Source organism: Serinus canaria, chromosome 1A, assembly GCF_022539315.1.
Source record: "Serinus canaria isolate serCan28SL12 chromosome 1A, serCan2020, whole genome shotgun sequence".
NCBI lineage: Eukaryota > Metazoa > Chordata > Aves > Passeriformes > Fringillidae > Serinus > Serinus canaria.
In genome coordinates this window covers 32,155,103-32,183,090 of record NC_066314.1, presented here as the reverse complement: position 1 = coordinate 32,183,090, position 27,988 = coordinate 32,155,103, and the positions used below count along the sequence as shown (strand labels likewise).

At 37.8% G+C, this 27,988-nt stretch overlaps 1 protein-coding gene across 3 annotated transcripts; it reads right to left on the bottom strand.

The window, feature by feature from the left end:
- Positions 1-91: 91 nt before the first annotated feature.
- TBK1 (TANK binding kinase 1) lies at positions 92-27,988 on the bottom strand. Of its 3 annotated transcripts, none has more exons than XM_030237975.2 (21): positions 27,846-27,988; positions 24,409-24,528; positions 22,557-22,697; positions 21,584-21,713; positions 20,848-21,029; positions 19,881-20,041; positions 17,906-18,016; positions 15,998-16,177; positions 14,480-14,676; positions 13,237-13,295; positions 12,062-12,153; positions 11,520-11,621; positions 9,449-9,527; positions 8,450-8,571; positions 8,253-8,329; positions 7,871-7,910; positions 5,148-5,249; positions 4,963-5,059; positions 3,799-3,905; positions 3,416-3,487; positions 92-2,570 (listed from the first exon to the last, which is right to left on the bottom strand). In XM_030237975.2, exons 2-21 carry the CDS (start codon positions 24,493-24,495, stop codon positions 2,519-2,521), a joined length of 2,190 nt encoding a protein of 729 aa, XP_030093835.1. In that variant the 5' UTR covers positions 24,496-24,528; positions 27,846-27,988; the 3' UTR covers positions 92-2,518. The 3 variants fall into 3 exon arrangements, with proteins under 3 accessions (XP_030093835.1, XP_018775229.1, XP_009093305.2); XM_018919684.3 differs by lacking the exon at positions 27,846-27,988 and adding an exon at positions 27,278-27,438; XM_009095057.4 differs by lacking the exon at positions 27,846-27,988 and adding an exon at positions 25,109-27,126.

Genomic DNA, 27,988 nt, shown 5'->3' with positions numbered 1-27,988 from the left:
TACTGTGCTTACAAGAAAATAAATCTCGTAAGGAAATCCTGAAATTAACAGAAAATTAAATTATGAAAAGGCAGAAGTACACACTGCACAATAAGTGGTTGATGATGTATTTATGCCATTAAGCTGTTCACTCATGCACTTTCACAATTCATATGAAGACAGGTTTGTTCAAGTAACAGATAATTAATATATTCAGCTAAACCCCCCAAACCAGTAAACCAGCTTCAGGAAGAAGAACCATATATTACTTTCTATTACTTATTTTGGCAAATGAATAGCAAGATTCATAGCATCAGGACACTTAGTTTGAGCAAAAAGTTGATGGTACAACACTATGCTTTGACTTGAAAAATTATTTGCTTCATAATAACGTAATCAGAAGATTATGAACTGATTACTTCAAGTTCCTTAGCTACAGCTTTGTTAAAATTGCTTTAGAAAAACAAATTTTAACACAATTAAGATTACTGATGTATTCAGCAAGACTAAAGCCAGCAATGTTTAAAATGAACATAAAATATAACAAAAAATTTTCAAACATATAAAAAAATGCTGCACATATTTCAACATACAGACTATACTTTTACTACAATTAACTTTCTTTTTCAGACTGCTTCAGTATAAAGAAGTTGAAAATTATATATTCCACCTAGCATTTGATTTCTTTCAATATTAAGAACTTTGAAACAACAAAGTGTTATAATGTTGGAAACAAAATACAGTTTATGCACATCTAGAGAGCCAAATTTTTTTAACATTAATTCATGTGTTTTACTGATACTCAGTGAGACTGTGGATGTGAATGAACAAATGTACAAGCAGGCATTAAAACATTCCAGTTAGACATAATTTCAGTATTTTAAAACTGCTAAGAATGCCAAAGAAAGATGTGTGATAAACTTTTGCACTCCTTTTGCATAGCTAGATTTTTTTGGGTGACAAAGACAGAAGCTGCTCACATGAGTGTAAAAATTCCCTTTTTTGATTCTCACCAAGAACACTGGAATGCAGGTCTTGGACATCAAGGCAAATGTGTTTCCTTTTCTTTTACATGACACACTCATTTATAAATTTATTAAGTTTCTCTCCAAATATTTTCTAAAAATGAAATTAAAATGTTTTGTGTTCTGACCTGGACAGATAAGCAGGAAATAAGCATCACAAAATCAGATGCTATCACTGGTCAATGTTGTTTAGTTTACACCTAAATGTTCCACCAGTAATTATGGAAAATTCTAAATATAGTTGGTCCAGCTCTCACAGGTGTAATGCAGCAATGAAAAGTGTTACTGGACACCACTGAACGTCCATGGCCAGGTTTCCACAAAGAAGGAATGAGTTCTGTAATATTTGCATGCTCATCTGAAACAAGTATGTACATCTGTAGTATCTAAACAAATGGATGTTTCCAAAATTTTTTGATTTCCTGCTCTCCTCCTATGCATTTTGGAGCAGAATGTTTCACTTTGCATCTCTGCATCCCAATCATGTAGCACTGAAAGTAGTAACTATTGATGCTGGAAAATAAATATAGTCTTACTAAATTTTCCATCAAAGTTTGGTACCAAAGTTGTAAGGCAGCAGTGGGAATGGTCCCTGTTCAAATCTAGACTGGTACCTTATTTTCCCCTATTCAGTTACTACTGAGGTGTGATACTATTCAGTCTACTGACTGTCCACAAACTCTTCTCATACCAAATTTTTAACCTTTTTAAAAAATTATACCTGCAAGTAAGATTAAGAAGAAGTTGTTCTAAGTACCCACTGTTGTGGTGAGTAACAAGATTTCAGGGAAAGTCTGAAAATGCTGTACTCCAAAAAATGAATTTTTACATTCATTCTGACAAGCTGGAGTGCAAAACTTCCATATACTAAGCAGTCAAATGATTACAGACAACACGGCACCAAATATTTAGAGAACTTAAAAAAATATTGTGAATTTGCTTCTTCAGGTAGAAGAGAATTAACAGTTTGAATGTGAAGGAAAGAGAAATGCATTTCTGTTCTGTCCTATCTGCACTCTTAGTCCCTATTCACACTCATTTAAAAACATCTCATTTAAAACATTCATCATGTACTGTGATGATCAAAGTCATTCAGCTAGACTCCTACATACAGTGGTTGTTGAAGGATATCCAAAATACCCTTTATACAACAGTGTTTTGGAGTACTGCAAGTCCTCTCAATGAAGACTAAATTGCATTCTGAAAAAAAGGGCAAAATTCAAAGCAGACAAATGTCAATTTCATCAACAATACTTTTCCCTTTAGGACTCCTCAGAGATCCTCCAAGGGGCTCAATTCCCTGCCAGAAATTATTCTATCCTAAAAGTGACCAAGAAAAGATATATATTTCTTTTGTATTTACATATTATACATATTTACATTTTCTTAATATTACAGTTGCTGAAAGAAAAAAAAAAATCCTGGATCCAGGTTTATTATCTGCTTTCAACTGTCCCAACAGTATTTTTTTCCCTTTGAAAAAATTTACAAGTCCTCTTCAGGTCCTTTGGAAGCTAGATACAGTCCACGTTCCGCAGGCCACCATCCATAGTCAAGGCACCAAATCTAAAGCAGAAAACCAGTATATTTTTAGGTGGTTGACTAGACTATAGAATCAATCTTTAATTTGTTTATGGGGTTTTCCTTTCCCTTGCTACATGCCAACAGAGGCATTTGTACACAACTTTTGTATTTGCAAAGAAGATGGAAGACAAGAAGCTTTGCTGCAAGTATGGGACTGCGAGTGGGGAACAAAACAAAACTAATTCAGCTTGAAGCTGAAGTCCATTCTACCAGCAATTTACCCTGGAACTTTCAGGAGATACTTATTTTTATATATTTTCTCATCTTCATAGGAAAAAAAAATCAACATCAGTCTGTATGTGATAATGACAAGACCCACTCAGGATTGTAAGAAATATGTTTGCCTCTTCACTTTATTTAAGCAATCTGAAAACTGCAAAATCATTAATTCAGACTGATGTAATTCCATGGCTGTCAAAAATAACATCTAAATGGGAGGAACTGCAAGACATCATTGCATTGCTGCAACATTATTGTGTTTAAATTCAGAACTGATCCATCTGTGCAACAGGAATTTTTATTATATTTATATTTTATATTATTATACTTATATTTTATTTATATATTATTTTATTTTAATATTTATAGCTAAACCAAAGTAACATGAAACAAAAATACCACAAAAATTGCTGTAAGATCATTCTGACACAGCCATGTTCCAAGGTTTTAAGTAATTATTTTTTTGTTATACCTCATTTGAACAGCTCAAAATATATTTACAATTTAAGACATTAAAGAATTGTTCCCTTAGTTTAAATTCAGGATCTAAATGTACCAAATTAAGGCTGCCCCTAGTTTCAGCCCCAAAAAGGAAAACAATAGCTTGCCTTTCCAAAATGTGATTGTTTTCAGCCAGCTCTTTAACAACACCTTCCATTTCCTCCTTTAGTTTCTTCATCCTGTAGTAACAAGAAGCAAAAGAAAGATTAAAGTTTTCACTGGGATAGATACCTGCTCTGATCACTCACCGCGACAGTTTTCAGCAACTTGCCATTATATACAAAATAAGGGAAGGGTTAAGTTGTTTATTTACAAAGAGACAGATGATACATCAGTGCTATCCCCCACTCACTTCCTCATCTGTGCCACCACTACAGCAATCTAGAATTCTTGATCTTTATACAACAATCACTAAGTCATTTAATTTTCTTTTCAATTTCCCTGTATAGCAAGCATACAGGATTACACCAATCCCATTACAAATTCTCACCCAAGAGTCATTTCTACTAATGTGTTTGAGCTTGGATAGACTGTATTCATCGTGTGTTTCATCCCACTGGAAGCTGCAAACATTTTCTGTGGCAGGGCATCTTGTAACTGTAAAAGATAAAAAGGAAATTTAAGTTACAATAGAAATTGTAATGCATATCTTGATGCCCACCTTAAAGGCCTTTTTTAAATTCTCTGTTGCTGTGATATCTCCTAAATTCATTACAGTACTAAGGTGGCTGATATGCTCCAAGATGAGATCATCACAGCGAGTTTTGTATTGACATGACAAATAATTCCCTGCTTTGTTCCTTCTTCTTATCTAATACTTTCATATTAACTCTGGAAAGGGAGAATTATCTATTTGTTATGTCTGTAGATATCCTAGGGCAGCAGGATCCTAATCAATGGATTTGTATTTTAGTGCAACTAAAATACAAATAACAAGTAAAATGCTGCTGTCCATCATTCCTAAACTGATTTTACAATTAGCCAGGGCTTTTTGTTCATTTACATTTCCTTTATACAAAATAATAATTTCACTACATGAAAATGCTCTTATTCTCTTAATCCTGAGGTAATTCTGATAAGTTTGCACCCTGCAGAGTCACCATCCAAATCATTAGTTTAACATCCTTAAGTATGTATCCCATAATCTTGACTATGGAAGCAGCATTTTTAAACTTCATAAGAGAATTAGGATAATGTTCTAGGTCCTCTGAAAATATTATGGTAACAGTTGCACAGAACATTTCTCAATGAACCCACATCCATTTGCAATGATTTTTTTTTTTTTGAGGGGGAATTGCTAATAATACCAAGAAACCCCCCAAATCATCCAAACCCAAAAACTCCACCAAAAAAACCCCATGCAAATTTAAAAAAAAACAAAAAACACCACCCCAAACCAAATTAGCCCCACCAAATCCCAAAATCATGTTACAATTCACAAAATCACATTACTCAGTTACTAAAAAAATAACATCATCCTGCAGTCCACACTGACATGGCAATGAAGCTACTGCAGACCACAGCACCCACAAAGGCCTGTATTTAAATACAACTGCATTAATGTAAGACTCACTCTTAGCAACACTATTGACATGAAAATTTGTGGAAGTCTTTTAACTATGCAAATGCTTCCCATAATTTTGAAGCATTCTACCTCATTTATATAATCCTGGTATTTGGACACCTCTTCTTCAATCCCAAAACACTGGTTGGTGAGAGCCAGTAATTGCTTCCTTGTGTGAAGCATTTTCCTAAAAGAGAAAGAGTTTTCTTTAAGAGCTGCTTATATAAAAGTGGTGCAATGAACATTACCAAATATTAAAGAAATCAATAGCTTGCCTTGTCCAGTCCTCAGCTTTATCCAAAAATGCTTCATACTTGCTGACACATTCATCTTTGAAAAGAGCTATGGCTTTTGTAGCATGCAAATACAGCTTCTGCCTGCAACAGAGAAACAACCAAACCAGTCATACTGCTTTCAAAACCCCATTCCTCTAACTTTCTGAAATTTGGAGAAAGGTTTGTGGACTTAAAATCTGCACAGCCACATTTATTCAGGCTGTTGTAGTGTGTAAGAACTCAACATTCTACAGGAACTGACAATTTATGTTTCAAAAATATATCCCAGCAGGGAGGAAGAAAATTATTTGAACCACTTTGTTTGTATTTTTATTCATATTTGTATATGAGTAAACGGTCAAATGTCTTCCTTGAGTCAGCTGGTATATTTCAGAATTCTAAATTGAAAGGACAGAAGTCCTAATTATTTCATATTTGCCTACTGCAGATACTTGGAACTTCTAGCATATATGAATAATCCTTTGCATTGAGTAACATACTTGCAAGAAAAAGAACAGGAGTTTTGTGTCAGCCTAATTTTATGACAAGAGGAAAAAGAAAAAAGCAGAAAAGGAAAAGAAAGGAAAACAAAACCCAATTCTTGTTAGTGTGGCAGACAGTAGTCCCAGTGTAATTGCCTCACCATGCTATGCATTGCACAAGTAAGGGTAAGGGATACTGGAACACTACAGACCAACACCTACTTCAGGTATTTTGTAAAGTCTTGCATAACACATATTGTTACTTAAATTGTAGCTAGAGTGTAGCTGGACTGTCATCAGGAATGCATACCTATCATTCAACCAGAAAAATAAAATTCAAATTGAGTGCCGCTCCCTTATCTGCCTAGAGATAAGTATTAAAAAGGCCAGCCTCTGCTGATAACAGCACACAGTCCTTAACAAAAGCCACTGCCACTTCCCTGTGGGGTGAACCAAGTATAAAAAATATGGACTTAGAACCTCAAACCTGTACAGTCTCAGAGAGATATCTGTGGTAGAAAATATACCAGTATTCAAACCAGTATTCAATATACCAGTATTCATTTTATGAAAATGAAGCATACTTATTTGAAGTTTATCATACACTTAGACAAAGACATGTAGCAGAAAACCCTCTCCCTCTGCTTGGCAGTTATCCAGTTTAGCTTTCACTACAGGAAAATCAAGTGGCAAGGGTGTGCCCTCTGCATGACAGCTTTCTATCTGTAATTGTCAGTGAAGCCACATGCATGGTAGGAAGAGCAAGACTTTTTAGAAAATTATGTAAGTGGTGTCTAAATTCATGCAGCATTTAGCAAAGTCTAGGGAACCATGCAACTGACCAGCCACTGGGAGAATAATTTATTTACTTAAGCATAAGCATCTAGCATCATTTGAGATAGAATCTTATAATGGTTTGGGTTGGAAGGGACCATAAAAATCATCTAGTTCCAACACCCCTGTCACAGAGCACTGCCAGGTATAGGGCAGCTGCAACTTCTCTGGGCAACCTGTTCCAGTGTTTCACTGCCTTCACAGCGCAGAACTTCAATGAACCCAACCTAAATTTCCCCTCCTTCAGCCTGAAGCCATTTTTCCTTGTCCTATCACTGCAGATCCTGATGAAGAGTGGCTCTCTGGCTTCCCTGTAGGCCCCCCTTCAGCTACTGGATGGCCACTAGGAGGACTCCATGCAACCCTCTCCTCTCCTCTCCTCTCCCTCTCCTCTCCCTCTCCTCTCCCTCTCCTCTCCCTCTCCTCTCCCTCTCCTCTCCCTCTCCTCTCCCTCTCCTCTCCCTCTCCTCTCCCTCTCCTCTCCCTCTCCTCTCCCTCTCCTCTCCTCTCCTCTCCTCCCCTCTCCTCCCCTCCCTCCCCTCCCCTCCCCTCCCCTCTCCTCCCCTCCCCTCCCCTCCCCTCCCCTCCCCTCCCCTCCCCTCCCCTCCCCTCCCCTCCCCTCCCTCCCCTCCCCTCCCCTCCCCTCCCCTCCCCTCCCCTCCCCTCCCCTCCCCTCCCCTCCCTCCCTCCCCTCTAGCAAAGATATCCTGCCCTGCTTCTGACTACCTGTCCATTTGACAGGTTTCCCATTTGACTTGTGTCCTACCTCCCAGTCTCAGAGCATGTCTCAGATATTTTAGGGCAACTTAAATGGCATTAGCCATCTGCATATGAGGAACAGAATAAATCCTGAGACAAGTACAGCAATATAAAATCAGTGGAAACTATGGGAGTTTAGAGACCCAAGTTACACACAGATGCTTAATGCTTGCATGAGTGACAATCTTAAGCAAGCACAGAGAATGGCATTAAAATTAATTCTGTGTGCTATATTTCCTGTAAGATTAAATCATTCCAGAATTTCATTCGGCTAGTCCATATTTTACTCATCTGTAGAAAATTATCTCCACCTTAGCTACAAAGTGATTTTGATCTTACTCAGGGCTTTTCCGTGCCTGAAAACAAGAGGGAAGAAGTGAACTTCCTACAAAACATTTATACCCAAATAACAATCAGGTATTTTCCTTTTAGAAGGCCTACCAGTGAAAACACTTTACAGCCAGAAAGCACTTCATTATCACACACTAGTACCTCTATGTACTTAAAATTTTTTAAAGAAATTTTTTACAAAGCAATCCCAAAGAGGTTACAATTTACAATAAAATTAATAGAATGGGTTATTGGCAAGAGCATCTGGAGAACCTGAAGGCAATCATGGTAGTTCCCAAAGGTAACTTCAAAACTTACTTGTCAAACTTGTGTATTTGTTCTTCATTATAAGGAAGCCCTAGGATCAGAGCAGATGACAAACGTTACCAATCTAACTCTGCTAGTTGTATTTATGCAAAACTCTACTAAGTTTACCCATTTCCTACACAGTTTCCCTCTTTTTAGAGGTCAAAGTGGTCATACACTTTTTTCCTCCTCTCTAGTCTTGCAACTCAAATTTATGCTACTGACAGTGATGTTTCATTCATAAGAGCTTTAGCATGGTATCACACTAAGGACCTACAGACATATGCACTGTGGCTAACTGTCCACACATACCACTAATACCCTAGTCAAACTAAGACTGACCCGTCCTTTGCATTACATTCTATGTTAAAAGTGAATCAAATAAATTACTTACTTCGTTCTGCTTTGTCTTTTTTGAACTGATAGTAGATGTCTGTGATGGAAGACAGCAGTGCCTGCAGCCTTTCTGGACTAGAGTGATAAAAGAAAGAAAATTAGATGTTTTATACATAAACTTAAGTACCTATTAATGAACTTTGTGAACTACAATGCAGAATTCAATACATATGAGAACAGTAAGTAGTTACTCACTTTCTGTCTTTTGGATGCATGCCTTCCTGATTTGCCCAGGTGTCAGCCAGTAAACCACCAGGAGAAAGTTTGGTTTTGATATCTTGCAGACTAGTTTCTATGGTGCCCTGAGAGCTGGAGAGCTACATAAAAGCAAGAAGGTTCAATCTTATCATTAGATAAAATGAAAAATTATTACTTGAGCACATTACTCGATTACTACTTGAGCACATTAATACTACAAACCTGTTTGTTTCACTGATCTCCATAAAAGAAATATGTCCAATTATCTGCCTAGGCTTAGCTCAAGCAGATTAAGCAAGGTATCACTAAAGAAAGAATCATATTTGATGCTGGCATTTCTGTTAGTGAAAATTTACTTTCTTTCAACACTACCTTTCACCCTTTCATAAATCCCTTATTTACTTCTATTTACTTTACCCTTATTCTTCTGGTTTATTATGAATTCATATAATAACTATACACATGATTCATACCTTCCTTTCTCTGCAGTTCATACAACCTTCAAAATAAAAATGCACTTATAATCTTTTCCTTTTAGAATGGAGAACTTTTTATCTGCTCCCAGTGTATTAAGTTATTTTCAATTTTTCCTTTCATGTCTGGAAACATGATGCACATTTCAAAGCAGATCACTTTGAAGTGTGTTGGCTTTTAGAAAGCCAACAAAGTAATTAGTAATTCCTTAAGGAAAGGAAAAAATGGAAATGAAAAAATAGCAAAGCAAAACATATTTCAGGGTTATAATTCTTGAGTATTTTAGAAAATAGGAATTTATTTTCAAGAACCCATTTTCCCTACATTGAGCTAATATAAAAGGATCTGCTCTGTTTTCAGAAAGATATTCACATTAGTATGGAAATCTTAACAATTGGCAATCTAGAAGCTACATTAAAATTTCAGAGTTGTTATTCACAGAAGCCTGTGTTATCATGTATTTGGCTTTTTCTGTAGAAACACCATTTTCAGAATGACAGGGTAACTTTGTCAGACTCTTACGCGCAAGAGTTTTGTGTGTATCTCTGAAATTTCATCCACTTCTGATGCTTCCAAGTTGATCTGCATCAAATTTTCGTATCTGTCCAGCAAAAGAAAGCAGTTGAAAAAAAAATAAACAAGCAGTGAATACACTCAAAGTATTTCTTGAATACAGATCATAACAGTAACTGCCTCTTCTTGTATACGAAATACAGTCTCTGTCAAGCAACAACCATGAAACTGACAAAGTTAAGTGGTCACTAACAATGGAAAGATTTTAGATTTAAAAAAACATTCCTTGATTTTTTCTTACACTGGAACTGTTAAAATAAAGTTGAAATTTCCATTCCTGAATTCTTCATTCTAGTTTTATTACTTGTACTCGACAGGCAGTGGAAGACTATTTCGTTTCATCAACTAATTTTTTAAATCTTATCAAACTAAAGGTACTTAAAGTAGTCATTAACCCACTAATACTTCAATGTAACAAAATGCTTTTCTGAGCAAACTTACTGGGTTAAATATTTAAAGGCTGGGATAGTAGGACCATGTGTTCATAATGATACTTTCCATATGACCATAGCTCAAGTGCCAAATAAATTATTCAGGACAATATTTTTTCTCTTGAGTCTCATGTACATTTTAGTTTAAAAAACATCATCACAAACACCTCAACTGCTTTCAAAAAACACATGCTTCACTTAAGTTCAATGCTTTATTTACCTTTTCAAATAAAGACTTTGCATTGTCATGCTTTGAAGCACAGCCTTAAAAAGGAAGGACAAATAAGAGGACATGTCCTTTAGAAGACGTTTATGGAGTTAGCAAAGTCAAACAAACTGAAAATCCTGCCCCTTTGTAAGAGGCCAAAAGACCATGTGCAAACAGAAAATTTCTGTTCACATGAGAACTACTCCAGTTAGCAAATGAATGCAATTTTTTTTCAAACTACTGCTGAGGTACTCTTGAGCACAATAGAGTTACAAAACAGAAGTGATAGTGGTTTCTTCTGAGTAGTTTTCTTCTGAATGCAGGAAGAAACTATCTGAACCAAACACAGAATGAACAAGATCTAGTCCTGCCAACTAGTGCAAATGGGCTTGAAGAGGAGTTTGGATTCTGGCCCTGATGATTTGTGTCTAGGCTGCACAGGTGTTATCTCACAAGTTACCAACTTCACTATTTCACTGTTGTGGTTTTTTGGTGTTTTTGAAGCCAATACAAACAGACACACCTGGGTTTTAAGGTAGGTTTGGCACACACATAGCAAATCTGTCAAACCCTTGAGCATCCACAATTACCACTACAAGGTGTTCAATTTGCACAGGCATAGCAGCTCCAACAGGTTTAAGTCTACTCTGCAAACCTAGTGGTTCTATATGTGTGTGTAATCACCTTGTGGGTATCTGCATTTTCAGAGCAGCCTGGTGAGAAGTTCAGAAAATCCCATGACTAAGAGAGCATTTGGGAAAGACTGGCAGTAGGTTGAACAGGAAAACTGCCACCCATAGGAGAATGCTAAGAAGAGGTGCTATATAAAGTTCCCATCACACTGCCTAAGAAAAACACCTTCCTGGGAAGGGACCAAGGGGGGGGGCTGTGCTTGGTTGTTTGGGGTTTTTTTTGCAGCTGCTCTGTGTTGTATTTCAACAAGGAAATTCCTTGCACACAGAAAATGCTACAGTCTTAAAACTGTCTAAGGGGCAGTATTTGCAGTCATATGCAACCAAACACAGCAGCAAAAGCACTAATGAAAAGCAAAGCTACTTGGTTCTTTGTCCAAGCTTTAGTATAGCTTCTAGAGTCAAAAAAAGCAAATGAGCTGAGTCAGAGAAGGAGAAAAAGAACACATACAGTTACCACAATTAGTAATTCCCCGTTCTTATTAGGTTAAGCAGCGAAATTAATACTCTAGTAACTCAAGTAACATATATGACTAAATCTGCTTAAGTCAGTGCCATCAGAAAATCCATGCTGACTCAAATTTAATTTTTATATGCAAAAACACTGCAAATAATCATAACTTATAATACTGTTGTCATTAAAAATTATAATGAAGAATCAATGTGTATGGTGTAGTGCTTCTACTCACATTTTCTCAGCTTTCTCAATGTTTCTGCTGCAGAAATCCAGCCTGATGACAATCTCTGCCTTTTTATGAACCATTTCATTGTAATCATCCTTGATTATTTCACTAAAAAAGTGAAGCATTAGTCGATAATGTATAAAGTAATGAATAAAAGTACTCAAGTGCCATCCCACCAGCAATCAGTATTACAGTAATCTTCCTGCAGCAATAATTGCCAAGAGAAATTGTTTTCAGTTAGAGATGCATTAACATAATCCTCATATAAAAATACCTTGTGCAAGCTGTTCCATCTGCATGTTACCAAAAGTTAGACTTAAATTATACACAGAAGTAAGTAAATTTGCAAACACCTTAACTTTAATTATTAAAAAAAAAGAAGTTTTTTTTCCCTAATGACAGGAAAAAGGGAGAAATTTAGCCTATCCTTACTCAAGGACAAACAAAACTTCCCAAGATATCAAGAGATTGCAGAATTATGTATTGATAATCAAGTCATATCTCAATTAAAAAAAAAAAGGCATAATAAAATGCAGCCAATTGCTTACATTAGCCATCGAACTCCTTTTCGCATCAGCTCCTGGTAAAGTAGCAAAGAACTGGCAACTCTACAGGCATAGCATACAATACCTGTCACTGCCTGGAGGAAAAAAGCCCAGCATAAGTACTGACCTGGCATTTTCTTAACAATTACTTCAAGACAATACATCACAACAAAGCAACACAGATTAATAAAAGTAAGCAACGTGAGGATGGCAGTTTAAAATGTGCAACTTGGCCTAAGCTTTAACCCAGCAACAACCAAACAGCCATTATGAAGGCAGAGCTAAACATGGGTTTTCCAGTTATGCTGAAGCACCTGTTAAGGATGAAAACAAATCTTACAAACAAAAATGATGCAACTTACTACTTCTGTCAAAGTTGCAAGTACACTTCTTCAATATTTCAGGAATCAAGCACATACATTAAAAGGAACTTGCAAAAACTGACCCTTTTTTAAATTCTAAGGCTAAAGACTCTCTTAATTTACCCAATCCCACCTACAAGATTGCTATATTATTAAGAATTGAGAACAAAGTTTCAGATATTATAATTCTCAGTACTTTAAATAATTAGTATCAACTGATGCTTTTCTGCTTAATAATTTTCAAGATTACCATGTCTGAATAAAAGGCTCCTCAGCAGTCAGTACTTCCCATAAGTGGTCGTCACAATGTCAAACAAGGCTGTGCATACATTCAGTAGTTTTAGAAAAACAACCAAAACAATGCAACATCCTTTACTTGTCTCCCACAGATTCTGAAAGTTTCAAAGAGGCAACAGAAACGCCACCCAGCAGAGTCCTACAGACTCCTCTCTATTGAGCAGAAGTTATTTTTCTAATGTTAAATTTTGCAACATTAGAAGTTACGAAGCCTCTAACTCACTTCAGGACTACATAGTGTCAGGCTCCTTTCCCCACCAGCACTGAATTATACAGTAACAGAGCACTTTGAATTTAGAAGACTGGACTTTGGGTTTGGTTTAAAAAAAAAAAAACCCAAACCATATTTTGCATTAATATACTTTTAGATCCTTGGTAATAAATATATTTCTATCAGTCAGTATCCTCATTAGCATTCTAAAATAGTTATATTAACATTATTAATTTGAAAATTAAGTAGCTTTCATTTCAGTTTCATTACCCAAGACAGATGTATTATTTAAAATGGTAATTACTCACTTTAGCCATACTGGCATCCCCATCCAAATCGTAACGTTGATGTACTTTAGGAAGTAAAACTGAAACATAAAACAAGTGTCTGTATTTTATTATTTTGGAGAAGAGACTTCAAAAGTTCAGATTGTATTCCCTTCCCACCCTGTACACTGCTTTTATGCCTTTTAATATCATGTTGTTCGCATGCGCTCCTTTAAACCAGCCTTTGTCTTAACTGATTTAAATAACTTGATATCTTTAGCAAATTGTCCTTCCTTTTCCAGACTCACTTCTGAATATGCTGCACAGCACAGAATTCATGCAGGTCTCCACTTGCAATCTCTCTCCATTGAGAGAGCCAACTGCTTCTCTCTGTTCTTCAGCACCATGTTTGCCCACATAGGAGACCACTACCTTCTCATCACATGGCTGCTTATTTTCATTGAGGCTCCTAAGGGTAGCACTTCACCAACCTCAGGCAGCCCCTACCACCTGAATCTCTCTCGCTCACTGGCTCCTTCGGAAAGCTCTGTGACAGAATATTAAAGCCCTGTTGATCCTTCCACAAAGAGCTCTCCTACCCCACATTCTTCAGCACTTCTGTGGGAGTGCCAGCTAGTCAGACCAGTCAGTATTTAGGACATACTGACAAAAGCAACACTGACCCCTCAACTGCAGCCATGTCCTCCTGCTCACCATTTATTAAAAAAGGGCTCTGGCACAGGACCCTCTAAAAGCCTCACAATGATAAATGGAAATTCAAAACCTTAATTTCTTTCTTTTCCCCCTGTTATGGTATTACCTTATCTTCTGAGCAAATGTACATTGTAAAGACCTCCTCTGTTAACTGAAAGGCTAACCACATTCACGACAAATAAAAAAAAAGTAAATCTTGACTTTCCACTTAGTGAATAATGGAACAAAAGAACCAGCTTTGAGTTACTTTCTAAAATGTTTCTTTCTACTTGTTTAAAGTGTTATGTTTCAAAAAGGTTCATAACTCCATAAGCACCACTACATCTTAACACACAAATGTTCAGCTTCAAAGGACTTGGAACATTACAAGCATCTACTGTTTCTATAAAAATGTTCTGGATACTCAGCAACTTTGAAAAACATTGGACTGCATACTCAGAACTTCAGATATCAACAAAAGAAAACTTCCAACACTATTTTTACGACATAATATACATAAAACAATTATATTAAGTAACCCAAACTATTTACAAAAGATAGCTGTGAAAAAAGGGAAATTACTTTCATATACCTTCTTCATAGATTAATCCAACAATGTTCACAGCCTCCCTGCTTACTATAAAGATAGGATTCTCCTCTGTTGTTCTGGGGAAGTTCTGTGCCAATTTGCCAGGCTCTAGTACTAAGCGCCGACCTTCATATATCAGTTCTTGATTCTGAGATGGTATTTTTGTCTGTTTGTAGACCAACTCATGAAATATAGCAGCTCTGTAATACAAACAACATAATCGGCAGCAGTTAGATTCACTACAATAGTTCAGCAATTCAGATTTTGTATTATTTAAATAAAAATTGCTTTTATTTCTGATTAATTAAGAACTGGGTTTACACATAAAGCACTTGACTTTTAAGTAGAAAAAGCAGTAGCATGGTGCCTAAGACCCCAGGTTGCTGTGTTACAAAATTAAAAGCTATTTCCTGCAAAATATCAAACTTCCTTTCTAGCTCTGATGATCTGCCAAAGCACGTCTGTCTAAACAAAATTGCTCTGGTCTGAAGGTCAGTAAAAACAGGCAACACTAAATGAGGGGAAGGAAGCCTACTTAAGTTTTCTAAGGCATATCCTTTTCTTGAAAGGAGATGGATGGTCTCTCCAAAAGCAAAGTCTGGTGTTTTACATGTCAAAAAATTAAATTCAGCCAGTAAGCTAACAGATAGCCAGATAATTTCCTAAAACAGCAGTGATAAGGAAGAGCAAAGACACTTTGGAATTTTATTTACAGCAATCAATAGATACAAGCATAAGAACTCATACCACCATACCTCTCCCCCCAAAAAAACCCCACCACAAAAGCCTATTACCAGAACAGCAACTGAAAAATCAAACTAGCAAAACCTCCCACAAAGAAGAAAATCCTTCAGTACACTAATGGGAAGAACCAGTTTGCCTCCTGTGCAGCACTAGTACACTATTGCTTCTTAATACTACAGCTAGTTTATAAATAATCACACATGTAAATAATAATAAAAAATAGAAGCAAGACTTCTTTGCAAAAACAGTATTTGGGCTCTCTCAAAAAAAAAGTGATGGAATAGAAAAGAAAAATTGAAGTGGGCAGAACTGTATTTACACATTTGATGAAGTAACAGTACGTATCCGTGTATTAGAAATTAATATGTGCTCTGTATTATCTGTAACAGCAGAGAAAAGGCATTTGTTTGTACGTCTTACACCTTTTAACATCAGCACTTCATAAAGTGAACCCCATACAAATCAGGATCCTAAACTGTACCAATTACCACTTCAGAACACCTGTGAGAGTTTTACACCAGAGACAATGTATGAATTTTGTATGGTTGAGGACATTATTTTTATTTTTGGTCAACGTGTTTCTATATGCACTATGACTATGCAGGAGAATAGTGCCCTTTTACTTCCTCAGATAAACTGCCAAGGAGAGGTTGCTGAATTTGCAACACTGGTGACATGAGGTCACAGGCTACTGAATTTGTAACTGGTGATCTGAGGTCACAGTGCTGTTAGTCTGAACAACAGTAAAGTAAAGCAAGTAAGAGAGAGAGCACTTACGTATTATAGTTGTGAATATAAACTTTGTGCAAGGTCATCTGCTGTAATGAAAAGATGTGGATTATTATTCGGTGCAGTATGTCACTCGTCTCTGCAAAAAACTGGTCAAATCCCCAGCATTTTTCCTGGTCTGCTTCAAGAATATTCGCAAGGACAGGTGTGAGTAGTACTTGCAGACCCCTAGAGGACACCAGGAAGAGATGAGACAACTTAGTTCTACTTGGAATGTTTTATCTTGCAACCAATCACAATAATTAATTTGACCTCGCTCATGTGTACACATCTATTATTCCTTAAAGAATACGTTAGTGCCTTTTTTCCTACACTGAGCAAGAAAATGTTCAAGGGCAATGTCTATTGTTTTTCATTAATACATATACTTAAAGTCTTTTCTTTTCAGGCTTATCTATCAAGTTTTTTGGGTTTTTTTGTATTTGAGAAATTTCAGTCACACTGCAAAAATTAACTAAAATTTACTAAGTCTACATTGTAGAGCTGAGAACACTGGCTACACCCTAGCAGCATTTTACCCAGCTCACCCCACACACCACGTGTATCATTTTGAAGGAAGCCACTGCCATTTAGGATTTGCTGGTGGTGATGCTTGAGTGAGCACACTATGTTGCTTTCAATCAAAATCAGCTGGATTAGCAAAGATTCTTAGTGTTGACAGTTTTATTTAAACTGTCAACACTAAGAATTCATCCTGATTGAGATGGGGCTAAATAAGTACTCTGCACATGCAGCTTCAATGCTGCAAAAAAACCTGTGCTACCCATTCCCTTACAGTTGTTACTATTCTAGAAGAAAGGTCAGCTTAAATTTCTTGCATACCTTGAGCACCTGAATGGTAAGGAACTTTATGGGTCCCACCTGTGCATTACCTTGAACAACTTCTCCAAAATTTCAACATTATGTACACATCAAGCCTGAATCCAGCAGTAGAACCGGTAACATTCTGGAGCAAGCTGCAGTGGCTTGCAAGCACACTCACTTTAGTACTAAACTTATAACACTGAATACTGTTTGAATACTACTTAAAAGGACTACCGTGAGCAGATGTTTAATGAGAAAAAATCTGCTTCCTTTATAATTTCAAGCAGTTCAATTATCCAGAATAAGCAGAGGAACAAATGAGCAGTATCATGAAAAACACATACAAATTGCAAATTCTGCACATTCTAAACTAATGAATTCATATAAACCAGACTTTGACTCTACACCCCTTAAGGATGTACATATTTGGCTTTCAAAAAAGTTTGTTTCTACAGTCTCTTCATAGAACAATCTATTTTCTCCTTTATCATTAAAGGATTAGTAACTTTAAAGTACCGAAGAAGTCTCAGGAAGAAAAATGGGTAAATGGGTTACAGGAGGTGTTTTCAAAGTCACACCAAAATTAGATTTTCCATGGCTCTTCCTACTGAATATTACGGACACATGAAGCAAAAATATGATGATAAAATTGAAAAGATACAAGTATGTGCTAAAATGCACTGATGTGACCTTTTTCCTAGCAAAAAGTAAGCCTCTGAATTGTCTTTGCTTATCATTTCCTTCCTACTGCCTAATCTTTGTCATGTCTGAACAGTCACATTCTTGCAAGAAATGAGGGCCATCAAAGTTATTGATTCTTCATTCCTGAAGGTGGAAAAAATGTAGTAATAATATCTCTTCTCAAACCACATCAGATGTGCTCATTTGTAAATAAGCAATCATAAAACTATTTGGATAGGAAGAAAAAAACCACTTGATAACCAAATATCATACTGTAGTGACGTACTGAAGAGTTCAAAGAAAAAACGGCGTCAGATCTCTACTCCAAAAACACAATCCCAGAAAATAACTGGAAAAGCCCAATCAAGTGGCATTGAAACATTTTGTGAACATCTGTAAGTTGAAACTTACTTTGAAAGGCTACAAGAAATAGGCATCTCCCAACTCCATTCAATAGGTCCATTTTCTGCTTTCTGTACTCCAGAAATAGCACCAGAAGGCTTTCCAGTGATTATTTTATACCTGCAATACATTACAAAAATGATAGAAACTTCAACTACTACCTCTTATACATGCATAGGTCAAGTAATTAATCCTCAAAGGGGCAGAAAAAATGCAAATTTAAATGACAGGCTGGCCTAAATTTGTAGATGGTGCAAAAATTAGGAAGCTTCACTTACAAGCTGACAGAGCAGAGCTAAAAGAGTAAAGAACAAAAAGCTATGCTGGAGAAGCAACTTTGTCTACCTCAGCATTGGGAAAAACTTCTGGAGATATTTCCAGCATACTGAAGGTAAACAAAGGTTTTCACAAGAGTTAATTAACCAAAGTCAATTTAGTTCAATTTACACATTAACATGCTAACTTCAAGCATGTTCCACAGCAACAGAGAACATTTAGCCACCTCAAAGTTGTTTGGGCATAGAGAAGGAACATCCAGAAATCCGGACAAAATTTGGCATTGTTTAACTTTGTATTGCACAGGCAAGTATTCGTCAAATTTTTCATGAAACGAATGAGGATCAACGGACTTTTTGCAACAGAGTATTTCAGTTGTGCTTTCTTTTTCTGGAGGACAAGATTCATACAAAACATCTCTCAAGCAGCTACAACAAGAATTCTTATGTGAAAAAATCACAAGACGGAAAATTTCTTCAACTAAGAAAACTGGAGTCAGTTTTACATGGAGCATCAGAACAGAGATGGTATTGATGTGTTTGAGGTTCCAAGTACCACTTTGCTTTATTCTTATAATGAAACACAAAGAAAAACAAAAAAGAACCAGACTAAGATGAAACAGGAATCGTCACATCATAGGCATATCTTCTGTTTTCCATCCAGGAGCCATCCCTGTTATCTGCAGTTGCAGTCCACAACTACACTACTCAAATGTCAGTCTCATTGGTAGTGCACTCATTTCAAGACTGCTGGGTAAGACCATCATTTAAAGGACAACAAAAATTTGCAGCACTGAAACCCCATTTCAGAATACCATAATTTCGCCTGAGTATCCAAGTTACATAAATGGCACTGCAACAGACCAGCCTAGTGCCATGCTGAAAGAAAAATGTGTGGAAAAACACCAGTATTTTGGGGGAGCTCAATTCAGGTCTTTTTCAATTTAAATGCTTAATTTAGATCTTATGGTGCCACACAGTAAAATCCTTGTCGAAGCAGAATGTTTCCACTGATTTTGACTAGGATAGAGTTAAGTTCTGTCATAGCAGTGTATGGTACCATGTTTTGGATTTGTGACCAAGACATTGTCAATAACGTAGGCATGTTTCGCCATTGCTGAGCAGCACTTACACAGCATCATGGCCTCTTCTACTTTTCTACTGCCCTACCAGCAAGTAGGCTGGGGGCAGGCAGTAAGTTTGAAGTGGATACAGGAGGACAGCTGACCCAAGGGATATTCCACACCATACTGCTCAGCAACAGAAGCTAAGGAAGAGGTGGGAAAGAATTTGCCAGGGTGACATTTTGTCAGGGACTGACTGCACATCAGTTGGCTGCTCGTGAGCAACTGGGGATTTTTCTGCATTGCTTGTGTTCCTTGGTTTTGTTTCCCTTTGGGCTTAAGAGGCAAGGACTGCTGTTTGTTGTGGAGTTTTTTTTAACTTATTTAACTGTCTTTAACTCTTTATGAGTTTTTGCACTTTCACCCTTACAATTCTCTCCCGCATCCCACTACAGAGAAGTGAGTGAAGAGCTGTGTAATGTTGAGCTGTCTCCTGGGGCTATACCACAACCAGAGAGTGTTTTTCCTATAATATTTTCTCTGTTTTAAAGTTTTTCTATATGTGTGCAGGATTCCTTGGTAAAAAGCATTTCAAGGGCTGATTTAATTTACCAACAGATAAAACTCTCCTTCTAAATTACCTACATCACTTCCTTGTTTCTACGAGGTCCTTCAAAAGGTCGGAAAGGCAAACTCCCTGTAGCAGCATGGTAAAAGGTCACCCCTATGCTCCACAGATCAACTGTTGCTCCATACTTCTTCTGATGCTCTTTTCTCAAAACTGCTCGCTCATACATATCAGGATGCTAAAGAGAAAAATAAGTTACAATTGCTTTATGAAGCTTTATAACAAAAAACCCAATCTATCCTTTCACAGCAAGGTAATTTGTCAATCTAAACTTTCAGTTCTTTAAAAAAGAAAAGCCTGCTTGTATCATAGAAGTTGCTTAAGCTATTCTGACAAACATCACTATATTCCTAGGTATGACTGCTGCTTTTATTAAAAAGTTTGCAAAAAATATTTTGCAATTCAGCTGGAGAGTGACTACTAGTGCAAAAGACCACTAAAAAAGAGAAGAAATTCAGTATTCCTCTGGATGATTTTGAAACAACAGAAACCAAATGGAAAAAAGATCCATAGCAGAGGAGAGTATCAGCTGGGATTCACACGTGGGGAAACACGGCAGGAAGAAAAATCATCCTAAGGTGCTTGTCTTGATACTTCTCTATCTGCCTCTCTTTGGTTAGCCAAGTTTTCATGTGAATCTTAACTACACCTAACATCATCCAAGTAGCTCAAACACAAACTAAAACACATCTACAGATATAAAGGCAAATATATTCATAACTAAAATATCACTGTTCCTCCTTTCACACAAGGCAACAGTTAAAGCTGGACCTGGAAATTACTTCAAGGCTGATGTATTTACACCAGCAGAAGATGGCATGACCCAAGGTGAAAAAGTCCAGTGGAAAGTTATGAAAACAATTGTAATAGAAAGGTTTAAATACTAATTCCCAACAACCTGACCTTGATCTATTCAACTCTAATCATGAACGGCCTCAGGCTTCAAACATTTCTTCAAGAGAAAATTAAATCGTATGGTCTTACTAAATACTCTTCTGTGCCATAGAGAGAAACAAATTGTTCATCATCTTCAAGTTCTCTTGCTGCACCAAAATCTGTAAGTTTGTAAACAGACTGCCCATCTTCACCTATAACACGCATTATATTGCCTGGCTTGATGTCACGGTGCACTATTCCATTTTCACGGAGATGATTCATCCCAGCCACTTCAATTGAAAAAACAAATACAGAATTCATGTACGCATTGTGACACACTCTGTGCAAACACTGAATTGCAACTGATGCTAGGGAGACATGCTTATGTTCTCACTGGGAAATGGGAATGAGAAGGGACACATAATTAACAGAAAGACCATGACCACAGATTGCTTTTTTTTCTTCCCAAACAGCTAAATTACAGCATTTCTTGCTCTCAGTAACATCTTTTCCATAAAGTAAAATTTATAGCAGGTAAACACATGTAAACCATAATATTTTTTCTAATTAACTCTTCTGAAATTATCACTAGAAGTCTGTTCAATACGTGAAAAGTAATCTTGAAATAAAGAAAAAAAATACATCAATACTTTACACAGAAATTACTTCTTAATGCAGATACCTATACCAACATAAATATAAATATGTGATTCCACATGACCATATTAATTTGTTCAAATAGCTGAAAGTCATTTAAATTTGTCTCTTGCTTTTTCAAGATAAATAGAACAAGTATGAGATTGTTTCAGTCAAAAAATTAGACCAAAGAGCTAAGTCTACATACCCACATCTCTCAAAACAATTAAGAACTCAGACTCTGGCAAACCAAAGGCATTAGACGGCTCCTCTAAAACTGTGTACAAACTTCCACATGGACAAAATTCCATAACTAGTACTTTGTGTCTAGTAGTTGTCTGAAAAAAAACAAACAAAAAGAGATTAAGAATCTGACTATTGTGACACCAATGTCAGAAAGTACCTATAATCACAAGACCTTACTTTCAAAATAGAAAAGTAAAACCTGTAGTTATATCGTAATTTACATTCTGGTGATCTTCAAAAGAAGTGCAGGTGGATTTTTATATTGTTTCATGTATTCCAACTTGGAGAGGGGAAAATAACTAAGAAAACCTCAAGTTCTAGGCACTAGCAGGTTGACAGCGGCATTGACAGGTGGACAAGCGAGAAACTACACACTATAAGTGCTAAGAACATCAACTGTCCTTCTTTAGTCTTCACTCATCTCATCATCTGGGTCATTTCAACTCATTGGTCTCAGTTTCAGTTTAGCTGCTCCAATTTATAGTATCATACTACTGTATAATAGTATCCTATGCCAGCATTTTAGTTGGTTGGAAAGCAAAAGCATAAAATTGTCACGATTACCGAAACATCTTAAACTATAAACAGTTCTATTATTCAACTATTAAATATTAATACATGCAGATACCTTAAAACTCCTAATTCAAGAAAAAACTTAGGACAGGTGGATTCTCGAGATAAGATTTATTACCTGAGCCTACTCACTGAAGATATTTCACCTACTAAAAGCAAGCATATTCCTTCTTACAGCAACAACAACAACAAAGAAGAAAGAAAATCAAAATATGGTGGTGGTTGGGTGGGAGTATTTGTATCATCATATATGTTACCATTCTTTAAAAATGTAACTGTACACTTTATGGTTGTGGATAAAACAAAAAAACAGTTACTGCAGTTACTTCCATACATCTCAGATCACAAACACAATTCCTCACCTCTTCCTCAATGGCAAATAATTTGACAATGTTCTTATGATTTAGTTTCTTCAATACTTCAAACTCTCGCATCTGAACATCCACAGGACGAAGGAAACTTATACTGTTAAATACTTTGACAGCGTATAAATCCCCAGTTTTCTGTTGAAAACAAACAAACTACTCATCAAACAGAAGCAAAAAACTGTAAATGTACACATAGACATTATCCACGCATTTTCAGATTTTCTTTGTACATGTGAGTATAAGCAGACTAGAAATATTGCAAAATACTACTTTGTGTTAAGGTGGAAATAAAGATTCTGCTAAAAAAATAAAATTGCTGTAGTTAATATAGACTAGAAGCAAACACACTAGCTGAATGGAAACTCATTAGGTCACAAAACCTAAGAGTTCTTAAAAAAAGAGAACTGTTAGTATAACAAAGGCTACACATTTAAAAATTACTCCTAAACTTAGCTGAAAAGTATTTTTCCGCAAGAGTTACTTGTACTAATCAATGAGAGGCAGGCACATACTTTGCTTGCTTAAGTTAAAAGACAATTTCTGGTAGCTGAATGTTGCTCTCTCTTTACTGTTCTGTTTATACTGATAAACCAGTAGTTTGTTTTTTTCAAAGGCAGTTTCGAGCACTACATGGCACTCATGTAAAATCCTGAAGCAGTTCAAAACTCACATAATATGTGTCAGGAGAACAATCATGAGCTTAATCAGATTTAAGTTCTCCAGAGGGACTAAACCTCAACATACTCAGGCAACAACAGCACCAGCTGGAGGTGCAACTCCTGCCCCTCTCAGGGCAAAGCATCTTCCTGTGCCCACTCTAGGAAGAAGCCTGCACTAGCAGCTGGCATAACAGATCATTTCTAAGGACACAGCCTTCCTGTGGTCAGACAAGGTGTGCTTTGCAGCACACTCCCATGCACTACTGGTGCCCAGGTAAAAGCTTTTCCCGTTGACAAGGAGCTGCAGGTCCCAGGCTCAGACTAGTGAGGGTGATGACAGATGCAACCATGGTTTACAGGGGAATCATTCTGTGCTGAAATTCACTTACCCAGAAAAGCAAAATTAACGGCTAAACTATTGCTTAATGCTGTTTCACATTTAAATGTGGAACACAGAAACACTGTATCTTACAAATCACTTTGTACTGATTTCACACAGACTATCATTACTGTAAGGCAACTTTCACAACTATACTTTGTGAACTATACTTTGTGATTATATCTTTGCTTTGTGGGATGTATTGTGAAATTCATAGGAACAAATGACCTACACAAGTAAGGTCCTCTTAGCTCCTCACTCAGATTGCAACATGAACTTCAGCTATGTATGCATTTTCACAGCAAAAAAAATTACTATTTTGCACTGATTACTCAAGGCATGTCACCAAGAAGACATATAAAAAGCACTGACTTACAGATAACAACTAACAAAAGCCTCATCCACTATGATATTTCACAAAAAAACCCAATAAAAATCACCAAAACAGGTGTTAAAAGAACAGATAAAAACCAAAGAAAAGACAGTTTAACAAAGATATATATATAATAGGATCATGTAATAGAAACTGGTAGGTCATTTGTTTCTATTCAAATTCTTGAATAAGTTTTATTTTTTCCGTAAAAATGAAGAAGTAATGAAGAATTACATATTTTACAAGGAAAAATAATGCAACATTAAGAACAAACCCTTAGAAATCTAACTACAGAACTCTAATTCAATGGACAAATACTAAAAATGAAAAAACTAAGCATGAATAATTACACAGATACATTTGCTTTAGGCCTAAGTCTTGAACTTTTTTTGTTGATTTCATGATGCTACTTGCATATAAAAATTCCTCACAAACCTTCTGTCGCCCCCGGAAAACATTTGCAGTAGCTCCCTGTCCCAGAATGTCAGACAACAGCCAGAGGTAATTTGAAGTGCTCTGCATCTTTGCTCTTTGATCAGACAGTTTTCTTTTCACCTTAAAACAGAAGGTTCAATACACTGAATTACAATTTAGTAAAATACATGAAAGGGACTTATTTAAATTAGAAGAAAATATAAATGTCCAAACCCCAACTAAAACTCCAAAGACGTGGAGAATGAAGAACAACCAAGTAGAGGAACAAGAGGTGAAACATGGAAACAAAAATAAGCCAAACAATCAAAACTAATGCCATTGACACAACACCTCTCTGCATTTAAGGTCTGTATTCCCCAAACTTTGTTTGAAAGATCAAATGGAAAGGTGAAAATCTTATAATCTCTTTACTGTTGTACCTGGTGTTGAAATGATCAAGTAACAAAATATATAGAAAAGAGGCAAAAACACGTGCACAATGTCAACTGGACCAGAGAAGCTCGTACAGCGAAGGTCTTTGCTCAGCTTGTCAGGGGATAGTGCATGTTACTTGCACGTGATACCTGACAGGAAACTGCTGACTGATATTCAAAGAAAGAAGCTTTTCCTGAAACTGCTGAAGAAGTTCCTGTGTCTGTTCCCAGAAGCGGCACTTTCTGAGGGCACCCTGGTGCACAGGAGCCGCACAGTGCGCACGCACCCAGAAGAGCGGAGGGAGCCGCAGGGCGGCCGCCACTGTCCCAGCCTGCCCGGGCAGCCGCCCTGCCCCTTGTCCCGCCGTGCCACGCTGCAGACCGCACACGTCCCTGAGCGCGCTTCTCTGCCTGTAGTGACCGCAGATTGCACTTTGCTTTAGCTGTTTGCTCATGTGACATGTGAAGCTTCTTGCAAAGCTGTCCCAAACATCCAAGCAATGACATGTAGCGCACAGAATGCAAAGACACAAAGCAAAGACCCGACATTACTCTGCGGCTAATTGAGAGTCACGCAGCAATGCCATCTGCAAAATTTGACAAAGTTCTTAATGCCTCTGGAAGGGACAAAAGGTTTTATGTCAAATCTAGACAACAAAAAAAACCCTAACACGACATTCCCAACCCTGACAATTGGTTAACTCTGACAAGACAATTTGCAATAGTAGGATAAGATGACCTCTCCCATCAGGCAATTACTGTAGATGCCAATGAGCTATCTACGATGCAGACACAGAAGGTACCAAAGAGAGGATGCAAAGAAATAATGCACAACCTGCTTTGCAAACCATCTGTAAAATCTTCAAGTTAAAACATTCCTCTCATAATTAAACTCCTGCTTCTAACAGGCCAGCTGGCACATTAGCAATAAGCATGTACTTTGTGATTTACTTCAAAACAACACTCATAGACTCATAGCAAGACACAGAAACATAATGAATCCTTTCTAATCAGACAGACAGTGCATAGAAATTCTTCATCGAAATCTATTCAAATAAAAACAAAAATTAGGAGCCCATTAATAGACTGAATTATTATATTTCCCAAAATAATGAAGATGAGGAAGCTTATGTACAAGATCAGCTCTTTTTCTTTACAGTCTTAATCTATAATTAAATATGCACAAAGGTCAATGGATGAAAAAACAAAAGAACATGACTGCAACAGATGATCTTCACTATCACTTAGTGGATATTAAGAATAACCCCAGACCAGAAAGTCATTTAATGTATTCTCAAGGTCTGGGGCTTTTCCACTCTTAAAACAAAATACAGATATAAATATAGCAATATTAATCCCAGGGTACATATTATGCTGCAAAACAAAGTCAGTGTTGCACCATCACCCTTTTTTTGTTAAAAGAGTATACTGTTTTTGGCAGTCTTCACTTTTAAGGTATAAAGTCTCATTCAGCTTTAACCTTCAAATTACAATAATTAGATCAATTAACATGTTAAGCCTCCTTTAATACTTTGTGTTCTCTGACAAAGTCATAACTGATCTTTGCTAAATACTCAACATCTCAAGTTTTCTCTTAATTTCTTCCACTGTATTTCTACATCAAGTTACTAAGGGTTTCCTATGAAAATAATAATAAAGAAAAAAATTTTAAAAGGGTCTAACTGTATGATTGATTCTGTCACTAGACTTAATGTTGAACTTGCTATTTTTACACATCTCACTTATGGACTGGTATTAGATGAGTCAAAAGCTCCTCACATACATCTAAAGAAATCTCTCCAGCTAGCAGTTTGATTTATTATCCCCCATGACTCATTAGCATTTCAGGGGCTTGGGGGCTGCTTAGGTGTTTTTTATTGAAAATTTTTCTGCTTCTGGTCATGCTACTACTCTTTTCATCTATCAGCAGAGGGGATCGTAATAAAAAAAGACTGCATTGCTAATGCTATTTTTTTTTAACTCCCGATGCTTTGGAGCAGGAATATTGCCTGCTCCTAACTAAGAAGGAATTTTCTGCTACCTCAGGCACACGGGATAAGCACACAAAGCCGACTGACAGCTGCAAAATACAACTTCACCAGGCAAGCAGGGACAGATGATGAAGTGTAAGTGATGGCTCTTTCTGTGTACAGGCGAGATCCTATATGCCACCAAAGCCAACGGACAAGGTGCTGAAGCTCCAAATAAATGTTATTCACAGTCTGTTACTATTAACATTTTATACTTCCCTGTATGCCCTCTCTCAAGGCTTAGAAAATAAGCTTCTCTCCCTAAAGCTCCTGCTTCCTACCCCTGCTTTCTTCAGCAATAACCTCCTTAGGGGGTTTCCAGTCCAACAGCTGGCATCTCAATCACGGAAATACCCTGCCCTTGGCCACATAAAGTACTGCTTGAACCCTAACATTCTTCCAAAGGCACACAAAACAAATGACAACCCTGGCTCCAGTGCTGTTCATCACCCCTACTCTCGGACTGTCCAACCCGTAATGCAGGTAGAGGACTCGGCCTGTCTGGAACTGCAGCTCCTGGAAACCAAAGGAGGGCCACGTCCTTCTCTCGGCAGGGAACGGGCAGGCACAGCACCGGGGCTCATCCCCACAGCAGGACGAGAAACTTTAACAACTCCTACGGCCACGAAGGCGACGCCGCTTCCTGAGTCACATTCGCGGGGATAGAAGTCACCGAGACCGGGACAAGGGCCGGGCCCCGGGCACGCCGCAGAGGCCACGGGCCGGCCGCGCCTCGTCCCTTCCAGCCGCTGCACGACCGGGCCCGCCGCTCCCTCGGGGCGCACCGCCGCCGCCGCCCGCGACCCGGCAGCTCCCGCAAAGGCCCCGCCGCCGCCCCGGGAACCGCAACCACCGCGCCCGGCGGCTGCCGCCTCCCCTCGGCACCAGCGCGATGGCGGCGAGGGCTCGCGGCCGGCGCAGCCCACCGCGGTTCGGCCCGGCCCTCCGCGGCCACCCCCGAGCCCGCCCTGCCCAGCCCCGCAGCCCCACGTACCAGCCGCCTCCCGCCGGCCTGCCCAGCGCCCCGGCCGCTTCCGGCTTCCTGCCGCGGCGCGGGGAGGCGGAGCGGGCCAGGCACCGCCCGGGCGGCGAGGCCACCGCGCCCTCCCCGCCCGGCGGGGCCTGTGCGGGGACCCC